The sequence below is a fragment of the Paecilomyces variotii genome (genome assembly GCF_004022145.1).
Source record: "Paecilomyces variotii strain CBS 101075 chromosome Unknown C8Q69scaffold_3, whole genome shotgun sequence".
Lineage (NCBI taxonomy): Eukaryota > Fungi > Ascomycota > Eurotiomycetes > Eurotiales > Thermoascaceae > Paecilomyces > Paecilomyces variotii.
In genome coordinates this window covers 770,410-788,343 of record NW_021167142.1, presented here as the reverse complement: position 1 = coordinate 788,343, position 17,934 = coordinate 770,410, and the positions used below count along the sequence as shown (strand labels likewise).

At 49.0% G+C, this 17,934-nt stretch overlaps 6 protein-coding genes across 6 annotated transcripts; 4 read left to right on the top strand and 2 right to left on the bottom strand.

Annotated features, from left to right (window-relative positions):
- The first annotated feature begins 370 nt into the window (after positions 1-370).
- Positions 371-2,290, top strand: C8Q69DRAFT_461196 (hypothetical protein). The gene is made up of 6 exons (XM_028630226.1): positions 371-801; positions 863-899; positions 955-1,022; positions 1,078-1,451; positions 1,519-1,583; positions 1,649-2,290. The coding sequence occupies exons 1-6, from the start codon at positions 625-627 to the stop codon at positions 1,966-1,968; spliced, it is 1,041 nt and encodes a 346-aa protein (XP_028486426.1). The 5' UTR covers positions 371-624; the 3' UTR covers positions 1,969-2,290.
- Positions 2,291-3,151: 861 nt separating this feature from the next.
- On the bottom strand, positions 3,152-6,974 carry C8Q69DRAFT_518652 (putative DNA ligase). The gene is made up of 7 exons (XM_028633445.1): positions 6,880-6,974; positions 4,702-6,809; positions 4,517-4,648; positions 4,328-4,460; positions 4,173-4,278; positions 3,670-4,120; positions 3,152-3,603 (listed from the first exon to the last, which is right to left on the bottom strand). Exons 1-7 carry the CDS (start codon positions 6,960-6,962, stop codon positions 3,590-3,592), a joined length of 3,027 nt encoding a protein of 1,008 aa, XP_028486425.1. The 5' UTR covers positions 6,963-6,974; the 3' UTR covers positions 3,152-3,589.
- Positions 6,975-7,106: 132 nt separating this feature from the next.
- Positions 7,107-10,459, top strand: C8Q69DRAFT_461176 (hypothetical protein). The gene is made up of 5 exons (XM_028630225.1): positions 7,107-7,494; positions 7,561-9,480; positions 9,540-9,619; positions 9,673-9,822; positions 9,874-10,459. Exons 1-5 carry the CDS (start codon positions 7,351-7,353, stop codon positions 10,130-10,132), a joined length of 2,553 nt encoding a protein of 850 aa, XP_028486424.1. The 5' UTR covers positions 7,107-7,350; the 3' UTR covers positions 10,133-10,459.
- A 1,398-nt stretch (positions 10,460-11,857) lies between these two features.
- C8Q69DRAFT_204775 (hypothetical protein) lies at positions 11,858-13,600 on the top strand. The gene is made up of 2 exons (XM_028626120.1): positions 11,858-12,466; positions 12,532-13,600. Exons 1-2 carry the CDS (start codon positions 12,091-12,093, stop codon positions 13,530-13,532), a joined length of 1,377 nt encoding a protein of 458 aa, XP_028486423.1. The 5' UTR covers positions 11,858-12,090; the 3' UTR covers positions 13,533-13,600.
- A 244-nt stretch (positions 13,601-13,844) lies between these two features.
- Positions 13,845-15,872, top strand: C8Q69DRAFT_415290 (cytochrome C oxidase assembly protein cox15). The gene is made up of 2 exons (XM_028628344.1): positions 13,845-14,305; positions 14,359-15,872. The coding sequence occupies exons 1-2, from the start codon at positions 13,917-13,919 to the stop codon at positions 15,467-15,469; spliced, it is 1,500 nt and encodes a 499-aa protein (XP_028486422.1). The 5' UTR covers positions 13,845-13,916; the 3' UTR covers positions 15,470-15,872.
- Positions 15,873-15,921: 49 nt separating this feature from the next.
- Positions 15,922-17,508, bottom strand: C8Q69DRAFT_461167 (hypothetical protein). Its single transcript, XM_028630224.1, has 2 exons — positions 16,367-17,508; positions 15,922-16,301 (listed from the first exon to the last, which is right to left on the bottom strand). Exons 1-2 carry the CDS (start codon positions 17,283-17,285, stop codon positions 16,294-16,296), a joined length of 927 nt encoding a protein of 308 aa, XP_028486421.1. The 5' UTR covers positions 17,286-17,508; the 3' UTR covers positions 15,922-16,293.
- Between the last annotated feature and the right edge of the window lie 426 nt (positions 17,509-17,934).

Sequence of the window (17,934 nt, the reverse complement as noted above, 5' to 3'; positions counted from 1 at the left end):
CCTACTGGGCATCACACTCGCAGGTCAATAGAAACTTGTAGACTAGCGAGGTTGGCACCATGCTAGGAGCTAGCGTCTCCTGCGATGTGGCGTTCTTTGAGAGGTTTTGGACCCATGCACGCTACATCTAACCGGGGATGGAAACCTACAGGGAATTTCATTAGACGTACTTCCGCACCTTCTGGCTTCACGCAAGATCTGTTCGGGAAATGTGATATACGAGCACTCTCCTGCATTTGAAGTGATGCCCCTGGAAGAGGAAGGCGACTTCCCTTGTCTCTGGATCCAGAACCGGGGAGATCATAGTATGCGATCAGATCCCTTGTCATGTATTTTGGCTGTAGATCCTAGAAAGTAGTCACGGTCTCGACACACACCCATCCAGCAGTTACTATGTTCTGCTTAGAGCGAGTACTCCTGGATCAATATGTGTCTTGAGATTCCTCTCTAGTAACCGGCGCACTGGGAATTCCATAAAGACGGCCAGTTTCTTCCCGCTCTCGTGGGTCGGTATAGTTGAGTGTCCGTGGAGCATCAAGTCAATAATAGTCATCATCCACTTCTCCTTTTACTTTCACCAGATTATACCTACGGCATAACGTTTGCTGTTTTCATTCACACAAGATGGGTTCTGCCGTCTCGTATCCGACCCACGCCGATGTCGTGATGAAGAATCAAGTCCTTGCCATTGACCTGACTTTCACGATTCTGGCTGTAATTAGTGTGGTATTTCGATTCTGGGCACGATTGAAGTCGGCAGCTGGTATTGGGTTGGACGATTGGTTGAGTCTTGGGGGTCTGGTCAGTTGAATTCTATCTTCGACCAGAAAGATTGGCACTGACCGTGTAACCACGATCCCAGTTGATATTATTTATCAATTTGGCGTTGAATCTTATCAGTAAGTTACACAAGTATATATTCTGTATGACTCTATCCACTAACTGCAAACACAGTGGTCGTAAACGGATTGGGACTGCAAGCATCAGAACTCACCGCGGGCAACCTGACATGGATAGCCAAGGTAAGGTGCCAGTCGAGGTTACACGAAACAAATCCACTGACATCAACAACGAAAGGCTATTTTCGGGGATGAGATCGTCTACATCGTCAACCTCGCCCTGATCAAAATCTCCATCCTCCTCATGTACTGCCGTGTCTTCGCACTCCGAAGATTCCGCGTTGGTGCATGGATCATCGGTATCATCACCTGTTGTTGGACGCTCATCTTCGTCTTTTTGATCTTGTTCCAATGCCATCCGATTGCGAAAGCCTGGGACCCGTTACTCTCCGGACATTGCTGGAACATGCGGGGTACATTCATCGGCAATGCGGTACCGAATATCGTCACCGATGTTGTGATCCTGGTAATGCCAATATACAACATATGGAAACTTCACATTCGAATGGTGCAGCGTATTTCTTTGCTTGGAATCTTCTTCTTGGGTTGTTTGTGAGTTATATCCCCTTCCCCCAGCGGGTAAGTATACACACCAGATTACTGACAGAGCATCGTCTAGCGTTATCGTCGCCAGTATCTACCGTCTTGTCCAGGTACTGCAACTGGACCAGAACAATCTTTCCTGTGAGACCCCTGCCTGCTTTATCTACGTATTCTACAATGTACACTTCCTTTCTAACGCACTCCAGATACCCTCAAAAACCCAACGACTTGGTCCCACGTCGAAGTCTCTACAGCCCTGATCAGTGCTTGCCTACCCACCATGCGACCACTCTTGACCAGCTTCATGAGAGTAATTGGAATGGGGAGCCAAGTCGGAACCAGCCATTCAGCCTCCCGAACTCCCGGTATCCCAGCAACTTACAGCGGAACCTTCCCTGCTCCATCAAAGTTCAAGGCGTGGCCTGAAGCGAAAAACATCTCTAACGACGAGATCCCACTCAATTCGATCAAAGTCGAGACCGACATGCAAGTTGTCGAGAGCGGCAACTGGCACCATGGCGTCTAAGTTTCAGGCAATGAATCGAAGTTATATTCACAGAGGCGGAATACGTTGCATTTATGTTTTTGGAATTGGCTTTACGCAAGTGCAAATAATAATTTATACCAGGAGGTCTATAATTCCCCATTGTCATTCCTTTCAACAACTAATTGCTGAGCATTTTTATGTACATTCGAGGCGGGAAATGTTGTTTTCAAAAATCACTGGTGGTTTCATTTTGTACAGGTACTTTGATTCAGCAAATTCAATTCTAAGTTTCAATTCTTCAAGTCGATTATTATCTCAATTGAGGCACTACTACAGTTTTCCGAAAAACAATAATTCTAACCGAAAGTCTATGCAACTAATACCGATGATTCGGTTTCCATATCCGGCCCGTACTTAGTGTACTCCGTAAACAAACTTGGAGATCTCATTATTATCCCGCCAGGCAACCGTTATCTGTCACACGCTAAACTGACCAGGGCGAGTCGAAGATCATCTCCTTGGAAGGTAAACAGTTAATTGACTTTCTGCGATTAGTAACGGTCAAATTTGACGGGCCTTTCCTATTCTCGCCCAGGGACAGTTTGCATATTTGGCATAGATAGGTAGATAGTCTAGTCTAGCTTCTCTGAACTGGCGCTAGGTTGACCGGGGCTTCTAGGCCCTTGGCGATAGTGTTAGTTTCCATTGCTTCGAAGAGCATAACGTGATGAGATGCAACATCACGGGTCTTAGCGTCGTCGCGGCGTTTAGAGTAGGACAAAAGTACTGGACAGTTGGACTGCAGTCTCCCTTAAGACCGGGAAATGAGAACTTTATTAATTGTGTGATAGCAAATCTTGTTGGTCTCTCACGATTTTCTTCAGGAAAAAATCTTATTTCGGTGAGGCGTTCTTGAAGAAGCCTATCGATCGACCGGGCCCAAGGAAGCGCTGTGGAACTGGATTCTTGTGGACACCTGTGATGTATATGTTGAATCACGGTGTTTAAGCGCTGGGATTCCTGCAGCAGCAAGCTCACCGCGATATTGGCCGGGTTGGACCATGACACGGGACAGGATTGTCCAACAACCCACGGCAACAGGAACACATGGGTATTATGCATCCTGCAAGACTAACTGGAAGTACTTCCGGACAACCCCGCCCTATAGGAATGAACAAGTACATAGCGCACTAGATGCTAGTTATTTGCCGCCTGCCATTGAGTATTATAAGCGGGCAATTTATAGGGCGTGTTTCCGCTTGAATTTGTGGCTTTCTAGGGAGAATTGGCCTTGATGATGCATGAGCGGGTAGAAAGAGGAGAATGGTTGGAGTGAAAGTCAGTATACTTTGTGCGACAGAGACAAAGGAAAGAAAAGGGAGGGTGGCACTTTTGCGCTCAGTTCGCAATTCTATGCATGTCCTTTGTCTTTGTGCTGCCGAGATCTCCAGCGCTAGACATGCTAAATGGGCAGAGACGCTGGTGCGACTATGTAATAATGCATTTATTGTTACGCTTGTTTAACAGCTGATCATCTTAGCGACATCTTTGTCTTTGCTAATACAGAGTGGTAGCTAAAAGGACTATAATAATTTGGGTATCATTGTAGGTCATGAAGGGCTAGAGTAACGGCACTCTGCGTACCGAGAGAATTGGACATTTAAGGGTGGAATCCTGCAAATGAAGGGAAAGTCAAGGTCAGCCCGCTGCTCAGTCACGAAGTGTTTCAAAAGAACTTACGATCCTCGTCCAGCAACGTCCGCTCCTTCCAGCTCTCTTCAACCCATCCAACAGTAACTAAGTGTGGCATCTTCCTACTTCCGATCTTCTTGGCCAGTGAACCCCGGAGGGCGGATAGCTCTGCAGCGGGAATTTCGGGAGACACAACAGCATGTGTCACCGTCATGTCCTCAATTGTGTCAACAACCTTAGCTCCTCCAAATCTTGCAAGATTGGTCGCCACGTGGAGGTGATATGCCTGACTGGCACCACTCTCTTTTTCGGGTAACACATTAGAGCCTCCATCATCAGAGGATCGGTTGAAGTATAATGTCAATCCTTTGAATAGCCAGCCACAAGGGACGGCAGCGTCCCCTGGGCTGCTTTCCTGCACCTGCACATCCAGTTGATCAAGTAACCTTGATATCTGCGATGACTTGACGTTTTCAGGTGTTTTCATTTGGTTGAATATCTACTCAAGAGTTATTGGTTTCTAATTCTTTCCTTGTCACCGCCGTGCTTACCTCTCTTAGCTCCTCAACCGAAGTATCACGGGCATAGCTATCTCCAAAAGCATCAATATTCTGAGCAATGGCCTCCTTTTCATCATCTTTGGTGAAAAACATGTGCCTAACAAAATATTAGCGCCAACAGCGTACGGTAGAGGTCTTTTACTGACCTTGGTTCTAAAGGCAAGATCAGATCGGATAGGCCGGTGTCAGCTTGATTCTGCTTGATACAGTCAAAGAGCCACTTCGGTCGGATGATGTTCTCTTTGCCTCCCTTTTGTATGGATGCCACTTTTACCGTTCCTGTGGTAGTGTCAGAACCACTGTGACGAACAAACAATAAGAAAGAACCCACGCACTCCGCTCAGCAATGCAAACGATATCGGATGCTACCGTGTTCGTTTGGTAGACCTTTCCGCCATTTGCTTTCACTAATTGTTCAAGTTCGACTTTTGATTTTTTCTCCGGCTCCGTAGATTCGGTAATGATGACTGCGGTGTGAGTCTTTGGCCAAATGTCAATCGAGATCTTTGAGTGAACATACAGAAATTCAGTCCATCGAACACCTTTCCTGATGGGCCCTGATACTTGAGCTCTGTTTCCGGACCATAGCCTGCAACTGTGAGAGGTTTCTTGGTTGTCCTTTTGACCCGTTTCCTGCGCGAGTTGTCGACCGTGAATTCCTTCTCTCTCCGTTCCTGCTCGACATTTGCTTTCAGATCCAGGAACTCTTGAACAGAGAGTGCACTCTTCCAGTCCTTATCCATGCGTAGCCTTTTGAATCGCGGGAATCGCAGTGTCAGACCGGCTCGGAAACTATCACTGACCGATACCGATGCGGCCTTCACGCAAAGAACGATGGATTCGTCTGGCCTGATCCACACATCAGGCTTCTCGAGCTGTGCATTTCCGCCTGCTAACTCGATAAATTCCGTCGGTGGCTTTTTAGGATCCCATTCTTTCCATTTTCCTTCCGTATGATGTCGGACGTTGGCGTAATCAGCAGCGGTAAAACCACCACCGACCTTACAGAAAGAGTAGCATTTTGGCAGGCCAGAGCTTCGGGAGTGAGTATCATCAACTCTTAGCCCACACAAGAAACTTGAGAGCCCACCGCCACGGCGACCAGAACCGTAGTATCCACCGATAACAACAACATCGAGGGATTCTCCGAACTCGGTCATATACTCTGGCTTCACTTTCATCCAATCATCATGGCGTTCATTAAGTCGATATGGTGATCTGGGATTCTTAAGCACCAATCCTTCAGAGGCCTCTTCAACGACTTTTCTCAGTAACGGCTCAATCTCTGCGGCACTTCTGGCCTCCTCGTATGGATGTATTTCAAATCTGCGATGCACAGGGTTTATGCTTTTTTGCAAGGCTGTTCGACGATCGCGGAGAGTATACCTTGTTAGATCTTGTCCGTTGAGATATAATATATCAAAAACCCGAAATAACGGCCGCGGCCCTGACGAGAAAGGGTTCCGTTGTTCTGATAAAGCCGCCGTCTTCAGAGTACCAAATGGAACAGGAGCATCTTGTTCAGGATCCCAAGTAATCATCTCACCATCCAGGATGATACTCTCCACACCATCCACAAATGCATCTTTCAGGTGTCTTGTCAAAGCACCATTCTCATCATATAGACCATTGCCATAAAGGTAAGTATAGTCTTTTGCCTTCCTCGACCAGAAACCAAATCTCCTTCCTCCTTGCACAGTGTCATCAGGTGCCATGTGTAATTGCATACGTTCGCCATCCAGTTTCTCTTCGATCCAAAATGTCGGGTCTTCTTCAGTGGGCCTCATCCGCTCTACCATCCGTTCGAATGAGTGCATCTGGAATTGTGCCAATTGGGGCTGGAAGCACTGCATAAGTGTCACACCTCTTTCATCTGCTTCGAGGCGAATATTCGGATCATGGAGCTCCCAGCACACACGACGCAGGCTGCTGGAGATACTAAACAAACTTTCTGCATCTGGATGCCAGACATCAAAAAGAGTCCGTTCCGTAGCACCGATTTTCATCTGCCGGAGGATCATTCGAATCAGCCACATCAGCTCCTCCGGGTTCATACGTCTGTAGAATTCCGCCAGGATGGGCAATTGCTGTTCTTCCTTGGAGGCCGCAGCGAGCTTGTCCAGTCTCTCGTTCACTTCTTCTATCAGCATGTTCCCGACCTCTGTCCTCATAGGTCTTTTCGAGATCACTTCGTAGCATCGGCCCGCAAAGTCACCTGCCATGCGACTCGCGGCCGACTGGCCGGGGATTTTCCAATTGAGCAGATTGAAGCCATCTTCGGAGTTCTTGTCAATTTTCATAATCTTCACGAGCAGCTTTCCGATGACTTTTTCCTTCAACCCATACATGGCTCTGTCGCGATCCTTCTCCGGGATAATCAACCGGAATGCGGGGTATATATCGTCTCCGACCTCCTTCCTCCATCGGGCGATAAAGCGCTCGATGACATCGCGTCGCCTCTCTTGTGGTGAAAGATTCTGGGCACTGTGGCCATGAGGTCCGGCTTTCCGACGTGCGGCAACAGGTCCTGTGGGCTTCTTCTTAAGTTCATTCAGCGGGTTAAAGAGAGTCTCGAAGAGCTCGTGGAAGGGTAGTGTCGGAGCGTGATTGTGAGGCCTATTGGGATATCTAGAAGGACAGGTACATCAATACCCATGAAGCCTGGATATGAACAATGGTAAAAAGTCTCTCCACTTACTGTTCATCTAGGTCCTTTTCCGCATCATGAGGCGGAGGAGCATCTGGGAGGTCGTCGGGCTCCGGAATCCCATCAGAAGACATTGCTTTGCTACTTGTTGAGCACCACTTTACTGAAGCTGTTTCAACTGATGTATTTGCAAGGATCAAAGAAAATGTCGTGATTCCATCAGCATAGCAATTATTATTTTATTCTATTTGAATTGATTTATTTCATCGAGAAGACGCGCAGCTCTAGGCACCAGCTCTGGAGACAACGAAAACGAATGCCTCAGGCGTGCACGGGCGGTGACATCAGGCCATCCATCTCTCCCTCGATGGCGGCCTGGGGCTTCCGCGCGGGTCCATCTACGTATCATGGCACCAGTGGCTTGCTGAATCAGGATGTGACTGACTTGTATACAACTTGTGGCCATCAGACACACGATCTCCCTTGAGAGCGTCCTTTGTCTTGTAATGTCTTCTTTCCGCGATGCCGTCGATGGGTTCTAGGAAGAGGGTGCAGCCAGAGCCTTCAGCCGCGGCCTCACAGTCCAGCTTGCCCGCCAGCGAACATTCCCCGCCATCTGAACCAGCCAGGGGCCGCTCAACTTCAGAGACACAGAGGAGTGGAGCGGTAAGTGTTCTGCATCGCCAGAGTAATAGTTGAGGCATACACTGATACACCTGTGTCTCCTGATAGAGCTGGTATACCAAGTCATGGCCCCGGGTCTCGAAGGCCGCGGCCGTTACCGAGGTTGCCCGTGAGAGCATATCGGTCGCTGGCAATGTAGCCTCAGACCTGGTTGCTTCCACAGCAACTCTGTCTAATCCTTCTCGACAATTCCGATCGCCATCCATCCGGTTGACAAAGAAAGACGGTGCGTCAAGCAGGTCACTTCCCGCGAGTGTCGCTACCACCCGTATCAATATTGCGTCGAATGGGCTAGAGTCAACACTAGATAGTCCCGACTCCCAGACGTCAGACCCAGCCACCAGTACGAAAGACAAGGAAGACAAGCCCGCAGACTCTACCGTGACTCCGAATAATACGATCAAAGAGCCCACGGGCTCTCCAAATCCCAACGAAGCGGACGGAACTACAACGAAAAGTCGCACTCCTACTGAGGCGGAAACGGCACAGCCGCAAGAACCGGAGCAAACGCAGTCATCGGGATGGTTTACATGGTGGTATAGGCCTGCACCAGTGGAGAACAACTCTGTCGATAATTCACAGTCAGCTGATGCTCCAGTCGTCCCATCTTCGGAAGAGCAGCCACCACCGGAGACAGAAGATAAGCAAGAGGACGGGCAGGCCAAGCAGGATACTACGCTGTCTGAACAAGCACATTCGGATGCAGCGACACAGTCAACAGCACATCCAACAGCAGCACAGAGGCGATCCTGGTTCCTGATGTGGAGTGGTTCTCCCGCACCGCCTAAGGCGCCTGCTGAGCAGGGACCCTCGGCGGAGCCTCGTCTGGCGACAGACCAAACTCCTGCAGAAGAAATCAATAATAAACCGCCGACAGATCCTTCTGAAAATGGTCGTTCCGAAAGTGTTGATTCTTCAGCACGTCAGCCCGACAATGCCAGGTCCTCAGGCTGGTCCTTCTGGTATAGAGATACGTCGAAGGACTCGAGTACCAAAAAGGCAGAGGAGGTTCAGGATGGGGATACGGCAGAAGCAGAATCAGCTGCTGCAAAGCAGTTGAAAGAGAACCAAGAACCTGTTCAGAAAGGACGAAGACCGCCTGCGAAACAGACAGTAAAAGGGCAACCGAAAGAGCGCGGCGAGCCTGCACCCACAGCAACTGTGATGTCCGTGCCAGAACAACCGGCAACGCTAACAAAGACCAAAGCTCCAGAAGGACCGGCCTCGAAGCAGCTGCAGAAAGCCATTCCCAATCAAGTGCTTCCTTCTTTCAGAGATACATTTGCGACAAAAGAATCTCCTTCATTGTTGCAGACCATTGGTCGTCAGACTATTGGTCGTATCTTCCAGTACTCGAAGGAGTCGGACAACAAGCATGTCTACGTCGTGAAGGAACCCCCGCGGATAAGGAAGGCTTTGGCCATCGGGGTACATGGATATTTCCCTGCTCCGCTGATACGGACTGTTCTCGGTCAACCGACCGGCACTTCCGTGAAGTTCTCCAACATGGCTGCAAAAGCTATTCGCCAATGGACGGAAAGCCATGGTTACTCCTGCGACGTGCAGAAGATTGCACTCGAAGGGGAAGGTCGTATCGCCGAGCGAGTGGACTTGCTTTGGAAACTGCTTCTAAATTGGATAGAAGAAATCCGGAAAGCAGACTTCGTCTTGATCGCATGCCATAGTCAGGGAGTTCCCGTGGCCACGATCTTGGTCTCCAAATTGATATCCTTCGGATGCCTGAACGCCCAACGCGTTGGAATATGTGCTATGGCAGGCGTGAACCTTGGCCCATTCCCGGATTACAAGTCAAGGTGGATCAGCGGCTCAGCAGGTGAACTCTTCGATTTTGCACACGCCAACAGCCAGGTCTCCCGGGACTACGAAGCAGCATTAGAATCTGCGCTCAACTATGGAGTGCGGATCTCGTATATTGGGAGCATCGATGATCAACTTGTGTCGCTAGAGGTAAGACCTAGTACTCGCTTCTAAATAGTGTGGAAGGGGCCATTGCTGATCTGGGCTAGTCATCTCTCTTTTCACCAATATCACATCCTTACATCTACCGCGCGGCGTTCGTGGACAGCAGAGTGCACGCCCCAAGCTTGTGAGCGATCCTTGTCTCCTTCTCCAGAGCTCCTACTGATACTCTACCAACAGTCTCTCTCATCTAGTCGGCTTCGCACTCAAGTTGCGCAACCTCGGAATCCCAGACCATGGCATAATTCGCGAATTGAGCTCACCGCTCGCCGGAAGTCTCTACGCCGGCGAAGGCCACTCTCGTCTCTACGAAGATGAAGCCGTCTACTAGTGAGTTTTTTCCGAAGTATAATCCTGAAGACTCCCCGCTAATCAGTGTAGTCTCGCTATTGAATTCGCCCTGGAGACATCCAACGTGAGCGGTGCAGCCCTCCGTATCCAAAGGCCTCCCCAGTCACCAACCCCGAATCCTTATATTCTGCCCTTCGCCATGCGTGGCCTCCTCGAAGAAGAATATGTCCGACGGGAACTGTACCAAGAGACCATGGAACTCCTTAAACAGTTCGACGACTGGAAGCCCTCCAGCAAGGTACTCAAGGATGTCAAGTTTCGACTTGAGGGCATTCGCTCAAAACTTTGATCTCATCTCTGTTATCCCGAAAGCGAACCGTTGCGGGGAAAACGCAAAATCCACTTATCGCTGATTCGCGATGTTCCACTGCATTGTCCATCATTCCTTCTTTCCTTTTTTTGTCCCGTCGGAGATATCCGAAAGCATTAGAACATTAGCTACGGCGTCCGTTGGTCTGTCTTTTTCGAAGTTCTTCGCTGGAAATTTGCTCTCATTTTCGGATCTTTGGAAATAATTGGAGCGGCGGTGTTGGATACTGGCACATAGATAATACTTTCTCTACTAGATACATTTTTCACCTAATATATATGTAAATTGAGACAGATTCTTCTTGAATGGTAAATTGTCGCGTATCTATTGAAAGTCATGTAATAGAGAAGTAGGATTTACGCGTTCGCAAGATCTTCCCGGAAGGCTCTCACCAGCAATATGACTAGCTACTATCACGACATGGAGAAACGTATACCTCCGTCGTCAGATCTCATGGAATGCGAACAGCAAGCCCACTTCAGAAATTTGTGGCCTGGATTAAGGCTTTGGATAATTCTCGGAGTTCGAATACAGTTATCAAGAGCACAACCTGCGCTAGATATAGATGTAAAACTGAACCAGCTGCTCTGGCGATCGTTTCGGTTGCTGTCCAGTGAAGAATATCTAGACAGTCGCAGGCGCTGTTTCTCTATTTTGCGTATATAGGATGGCCAGGGAGCCTGGGTGCTTCGTGAACGAGGGGAGTCCCGAGATTGCCTTTTGGCGGTTGGCGCCCAGCCAGATAAAGGGTTAATGAAATAGGAGGCGACTTCTCTTCCTGCTCCTTCTCGCCTTCTCTACGCTGCTGTAGAGCATGAACGAGTAATAATTGACTAAACTCTCCTATGCCGGGAGCGAGCCTTTTCTCAATGTACTGTACACCATTCGTGTCGCGCTATGAAGAGATTCTATTTCCGCTATTTCTGTATTAGCACATTGATCCAATAGGAATGTTGTAATGTACTTATCTGGGGAACCTCCGTAGAGCCTCGACCAGCTCTGCTCATCTTTTTGCTCCCACAGGCTTTCGCGGGTGTCCGACATTCGTCTAAAGACATTAGTTCTCGAGTATGAAACTCGTAGGAAAGTGTGCATTCTAGTAGCGGTTACTCCCATATTAGCTAAGCTATATAACTGCTGATTCTACCTGAAACTGAAGTGGCTGTTTTCGAGGTGGAAGTTACAGCGATGCGGCAATACTTATGGGATGTGAGCCCGGCGGCCGGTTGGCGGTCCCAATCATGCCTCTTCCCTTCACAGCGCACCTTAACTAGTCCTCAGCTCGAAAGGCAGTTCACCCCGAAAACCTCTCAAGTGATAGGCATTGACTCTCCTATTGCCCGCTCAGCGAAGTCCATCAAGCATGAAGAGATACAGAACGAATTCTGGGAAACGCGCAGCTTGCCAGCAGTCAGTTATTCTTTCTGCGCTTCCAGGAGACAAGGCAGGTTTCTCGCATCAATTAGGTGATGAAAGTTTAAACAACAATACGGAAACTGAATATTTTCATAAAATACCACCGCTTCATGAAGCTGATGATGGCGGTTTGGTTTCTGATGCTTCACTCCAGAAATCGGGCTTTTTGAGCTACTATGGAGATGAGCCTCTCACAGGAGGTGAAGATATAGTACAACATAGGTACCCGCCAGAAACATGTTATTCCAGCAGTGGCATCAACTTCCAAGAGCAGGAGCACGACTGGTGCTCTCCCCGCTCTCCCTTAGGTAGGCCGCTTGGACAGGAAAACGATAACGGTTGCTTTCACTCTAACAGATACAAAAGACAATAAACAAAGGCTGGATATTCCGATATTTGAACAAGATATTCCATACACAAACTCTGCGTATGAATACAAGCAGTGCACCTATACTGATAGCAATGGCAACCTCGAGAACACGATTTCCAGTCATTGTTTCTCTGCAGCGAAGCAAGGGGATATGGAAACCGAAGCAAATGATTCAGATCATTTCAGTTCCGATATCGAAGACGCTGATTTTCTGGAGGCTATCCATGGTCAGACCGAAGCCTACAACTTTTGTCCTGGGGAACTCACAACAGACGCTGCCCCGGTTATGGGCGCGACAGATGAAGTCGAGCATGAACTCAAGCTTCATGAATCAGCAGAGATGGTCTACATGGAGCTCAAAGAATACTTCACAGACGACTCAGACGAACTTTCCTTGGATGCCGACATTACTCCATCTCAGCTAATAAGTGCTGAAGGCTCGGGGGAAGTCACATATGACGATAACTGTTCCCAGTATGCTGATGCGGCCATCTTTGACGATCAATTTCAAGATGCCCCTACATTTGGTGAGTTCCACAATGATTTAGAGGCCTATGGTCATCATTCTAATCCCAGTCTTCGATTTAAGTAGGACACTTGCAAGACTACCAGGCTGGATGTCCTCCCAAATATGGACAGTATGAGTCAAGTGAAATCAAACATGACACTATCTCGGAAGGAAACACTACTTTCTATTCAAATAATGATTCAAATGGACCGATGGCGTCTCAAGATGACTCAATGACGGAAAATAAACCCGCTGGCGAAACTGATAGAGTAGACCTCATCCGGCATGGCCCGCTCCCAAAGTACAAACAGCCCTTCCAGTTTCCTGGGAAATGCAACGGTTCTCCTGTATCAAATGCGAAATTGGGACCCTTTCCCGGTCCTCAAGATGAGGTCAGGGAGCTGCGACAGCCTTTTCTTCGCCCACCGTTTCCTTGTCCTGTCCCCATCGGCTCTCCGATACAAGGCCTGACTTCTGCTCATACAATTCTTCGCACATGTTTTCGAATCGGGGAGGCACTAAAGGTGCATTTTACGCGGCCCTCCTCTTCCCCTTTATGTCCACGTTCCACAAATGAGCTCATGGAAAAGAGGAGCCAGAAAGCCAATATGTCGGCCAGTATTCCCTCTACAGCATTTATGCTTATTGAGCTCTATGCATTTGTTACCGAATCCTATCGCATAAGGAATAAGCAATTTTTCAAATTCGCAGACTTGTTCTTTCCATTCCAACCACCTTATCTGTCGGGTGTATGGGAATGCTGGGAAGGCAACCCACTGTATGATGAGGATGGCAGACGTTTCCTTGGACCATGTGGTAGACAATGGAGGCGTGGTATTAATGTCCCTCCAATCCAGCTTGTTCATGCCGACTCCGCAAACGATTTCAACGATGATGCAGCAGGCCAAGGCTCAGCTGGAAGATTATGCAGGGTAATCGGGAGCTTGAAGAGTAGGGACCATGCACTACAGGTTAAGCCAGATGAATTGCTACCAGGATCAGTGCTCCCATTCATGGAGATCTATAGCATATGGCATGCTACATGGGAAGATGTCGACTATGTGAAAGGAATTGTCCAGGAATAGGACGAGATGTTCCGAAAAGTGCTTGTTTACCTAATTTATGATTGTCCTCAGTGCGATCACGAGAAAACTACGATAATTATTTGTATCTCTATGCATATTATTGAATCGGCGATCAGTTCAAGATTGCTAGCTGTCTTCGACATCTTCGTTGTATGGAGGTATTATTACTATTTACATCCAAACCAAGAGACGTCGGACCACACTCGGGCATAGCGGAAATCAAAGCGTGCCGATTGGCCTGCAGCGCTCGGGCATTCCCGCATTCCGAACGCCGACAGAAAAGCATCCGATTGAGATTCCCTTGAAGTTGCGATTCAACTCTCCTTGAATTGGCGGTCAGTTTCGTCCAAGGGAGACTCTAGGGAGTGTCCGGTTGTCGTCGCAATGGCGTCTTTTAGGACGCCTGTCCCTATGTTCAGGAGCCTTGCTCCCCGCGTTGCGAAGGACTTCTTCACCTGTCGACAATGCTTACAGAACCAACGCAATGCGACGAACCCTTTCCGCGCACGCTTTTTCACATCTCTTCCGCTCTCCAATAGCAGCAGGGTCAATTCGATCCTCCCTGTAAAGAAGACCAATATCTTCGCATCGTCACTGAGGCCCAAGCGACTGTCTACGGTAGCCGCCACGGTAGAGCAAAGTACTTCTTCCAAGGCTACATCGAGCTTCCCGGACGTAAGCTCGAAGAGTGTGGCATATTGGCTCTTAGGAAGTGCCGTTAGCGTATTCGGAATTGTCGTGTTTGGTGGATTGACCAGACTTACGGAATCAGGGTATGTCCGCTCTAGAAAGTGCCTGCCCTGGCCAAAAACTGACAACCTTGTAGACTGAGTATCACAGAATGGCGCCCCGTTACCGGATCACTACCTCCTATGAACGCTGAAGATTGGGAATCAGAGTTTAGCAAATACCGTTCGTCACCTGAGTTCAAGCTTCTGAACCCGCACATGACACTGGACGAGTTCAAGTCGATTTACTACATGGAATGGATACACCGTCTCTGGGGCAGATTCGTCGGTCTGTCTTTTGTGCTCCCGGCTGCATACTTTGTGGCAAAGAAAAAGGTTTCCAAGCCAATGGCTCTGCGCCTGGCCGGAATTGCTGGTTTGATCGGTTTTCAGGGCTTCATTGGATGGTGGATGGTGAAATCTGGTTTGAAAGATGACCTCTTCGCGCCAGGCAGTCATCCCAGAGTCAGCCAATACCGTCTGACTGCTCACCTTGCCGCTGCATTTACCTGCTACGTCGCGATGCTTTGGAACGGTCTTGCTATTCTGAGGTCTCACAGGCTATTGAAGGACCCGCAAGCTGGAATTGATACTCTCAATGCTCTCCGCGACCCGAAGCTTGGCGTTTTCCGCAAATCGGTTGCTGGACTGGCTCTTCTCGTCTTCACAACTGCCATGTCTGGTGCTCTTGTTGCTGGTCTGGATGCTGGTCTCATCTACAACGAGTTCCCTTGGATGGGCAATGGCATCACTCCTCCGAAGTCCGAGTTGTTTGATGAGCACTATTCGCGTCTCTCTGACAGGTCCGACCTGTGGTGGAGAAACATGCTCGAGAACCCGTCGCTTGTCCAGCTTGATCACCGTATCCTCGCAATGACCACCTTTTCTGCTGTTATGGCGCTCTGGGCCTATTCCAAGACGCCAGCTATGAAACGAGTTCTTCCTCCAGCAGCCAGAAAGGGTGTCCACGGAGTTGTTGCCTTTGCTGTCATGCAGGTCACTCTTGGAATCTCGACGCTGCTCTATCTCGTACCTACGCATCTTGCTTCAGCACACCAGGCTGGTAGTTTGTTCCTTCTCAGCTGGGTATTGGTCCTGGGCAGCCGCATTTGGCATCCGTCAAGGACTGCTCGACTTCTACAGATGGCGGCCAAGGCTAGAAACCAGCAGCTGTCGAGATCGGCTATAAACGCTGCAAACAAGTCATGAGCCGTCTTTCTTGAATGTATTAATACACGATTTGTTCCTCGTATTGGAGGCATTCCCCTTGGTGACACCTCTATGTCCACCCTTGTACAATCTCCTCTTTTGCTTTTTCTTGGCCTTATGAAGTGTCGGAAGCGACGATACACTCTTCGAAACATGTATAATAGATCTTCAACTCAGGTCCTCAACATGAAGTGATGTGTTCCTGCTGTCTCTATGTGCCAAACTATTTTTTCAAAGCATCTGAAGCTTGGTGCTACGTTCTACAGAATTCGTTCCAGCAGGGTGAGCAAACTGAACAGGAAATAGAATTTGATCTGGAGATGAACTAATGCTTCACATATCTTCAGCTAAAAAGCAAACAAATCCACACCTGTGAGATGGCAGACAAATCTTTTGAGCAGAGAAAAAAAAAAAAAAAAAAAAAAGGGGGGGGGGGGGGGGGGGGGGGGGGGGGAAGCAAAGGTATATACCATGATGCGAGACAAAAAGAAGCGACGATTGCAAAACGAAAGCGCCGCTTGAACAACACAGCCTGATACCAGTCCAACCGGAAACTCTATCAAACAAGAGGCGCAGATCCTGCTGCCCCGCTAGGGCCCCCTCTGTCCTGATCATCTCGTCGCCTCTTGTGTCCTTGGGCCCCTTTGGCACCACTGTTGTCTCCTCGTCTAAGGCGCGCGGTAGCCCTTGAACGACCACGCCCACGCCCACGCGTGCTCCGGGCCGTGTGGCGTCCTCTCGGGGTTGGGGTCGGCGGTGCATCCTGCATCTCTATATCGTCAGTGGCTTCAGCACTGCTTCTTTCGAGAACTTCAGTCGCCGCTTCAGCTAGGTACCAAAGCCCTAGTTCGCCAGCTGACCGGGGACCCTGCAGCTGACGTGAAGGCGTACTGGCAGGCGCCGCCGGTGTATTAGGCTCAACGACGTTTCCCGGCCCTTGTGAGGCTTCTGACTCTGTCTCATCTGCGTCTCCCCTGGTAGCATACTCGTTTTCTGCCTCCGTCTCCTCCTGAATAGGAGAGGGCACAGCCAGCTGTGGCTCCTGATAATTGCGACGCTGGCGAGGTCTCAGTACGCGGGCAAATTGCATTCCCTCCAAAATGAGGGCAGCTTGAAGGGTTTCTACCTCTTCATCCGCTTCCGCCTGAGCAGTAACAGCTGGAGTATCTCCGCGCTGGCCGTTATCATAGCTAGCTCCTTCAGATGGCTGCTGATTCTGGTCCGGGGAGTTGAAGACATCTCCCCGGAAGGGACGACGAGTTCCGTGCCTCCCATCACCTCCGCGTGCATCCCAGCAGGGAGTGCAGATCTGCCATCCGCAAGTGGCGCAACGGCGAAGAATCGAAGTGTTGTGACGATTGCAGATATCACACTTGGCTGTATGGATCGTTACCGTTACAAACCTTGTATGGGGAGCTGCTGGTAGGTTTCTCTGAGTTTGGGGTGTAGTAGTAGGAGGACGGAGAGTAAGAGGGTTGACTCGCTGGGTCGTCGTGGGGTTTGGGAGAGGAGTGGCCGGGAACGCCGGGGGAGCAGTGGTGGTCAATGAGGTGTTGGTCTGTTGTCTGGGAAATCCTGCGCCTCTTTGAGTGTGCTGCACTTGAGGCAGCGCTTGTCCATGTCCTTGTGGTTGTGCCTGTATCTGTGTCTGGCCACGGCCACGACTAGCTGCACGACCAGCCGCACGATGCTGAGCACTAACCCTGCTTACCAGGGAATGCGTGTTAGGATAAGGGTATTGGGAGCCCCCTCGTTGTCCAGGGGCATTTGATCTTCCTCCTCCTTGGAGTTGCCTTCCGCCACGTCTTTCAGACATCTTGGCTAGTTTCGATGATGATATATCTGAAAAACACCAATATCCCACTTCTCCTTTTCACAGTTAGTCACCTTTGTGAATAGCAGATCTGTCTTCAGGATACCCGTCTATAATAGATATAGATCTCAACAAGTAAACACCCCAAAACCAATCCACGATCTCGAAACCGTATCAGTACTTCTCCTTCTCACAAGATTCAGAAAAAACAAATAGTCAAACAAGAAGATCAAAAATGAGGACCAGAGATAGAGATAGAGATCAGAACATAACCAACCCTCTTCTGACTTGAATCGATCGTCTTGTATTTCCATATGAAAAAATGATATCGAGTAGCACACTCCTCGAAAAACCAACTCGCTCCATCTTATACCCCAAGTCTCTGACTCAACTGATGCGGTTCATTCCCTCGAAAACGCGCCCAGTCAATAATACATCTTTGTTTCTTACCCATAGATATTCGGATTTGGGGCTGTGATCATTCACTTTCTTTGAGGGTCATGTCACTTGTTTACCTACTTTGTCATTCCTTAAAGACTTTGTCATGGATGTATGGGGATTCATTGTGCGGATTAGTTAGTTGTATGTAGTACAAAGGCTCTTTTTTCAGAGAGGGAAGATATAATTATCAATTATTGTTGAAGTTGTTCAA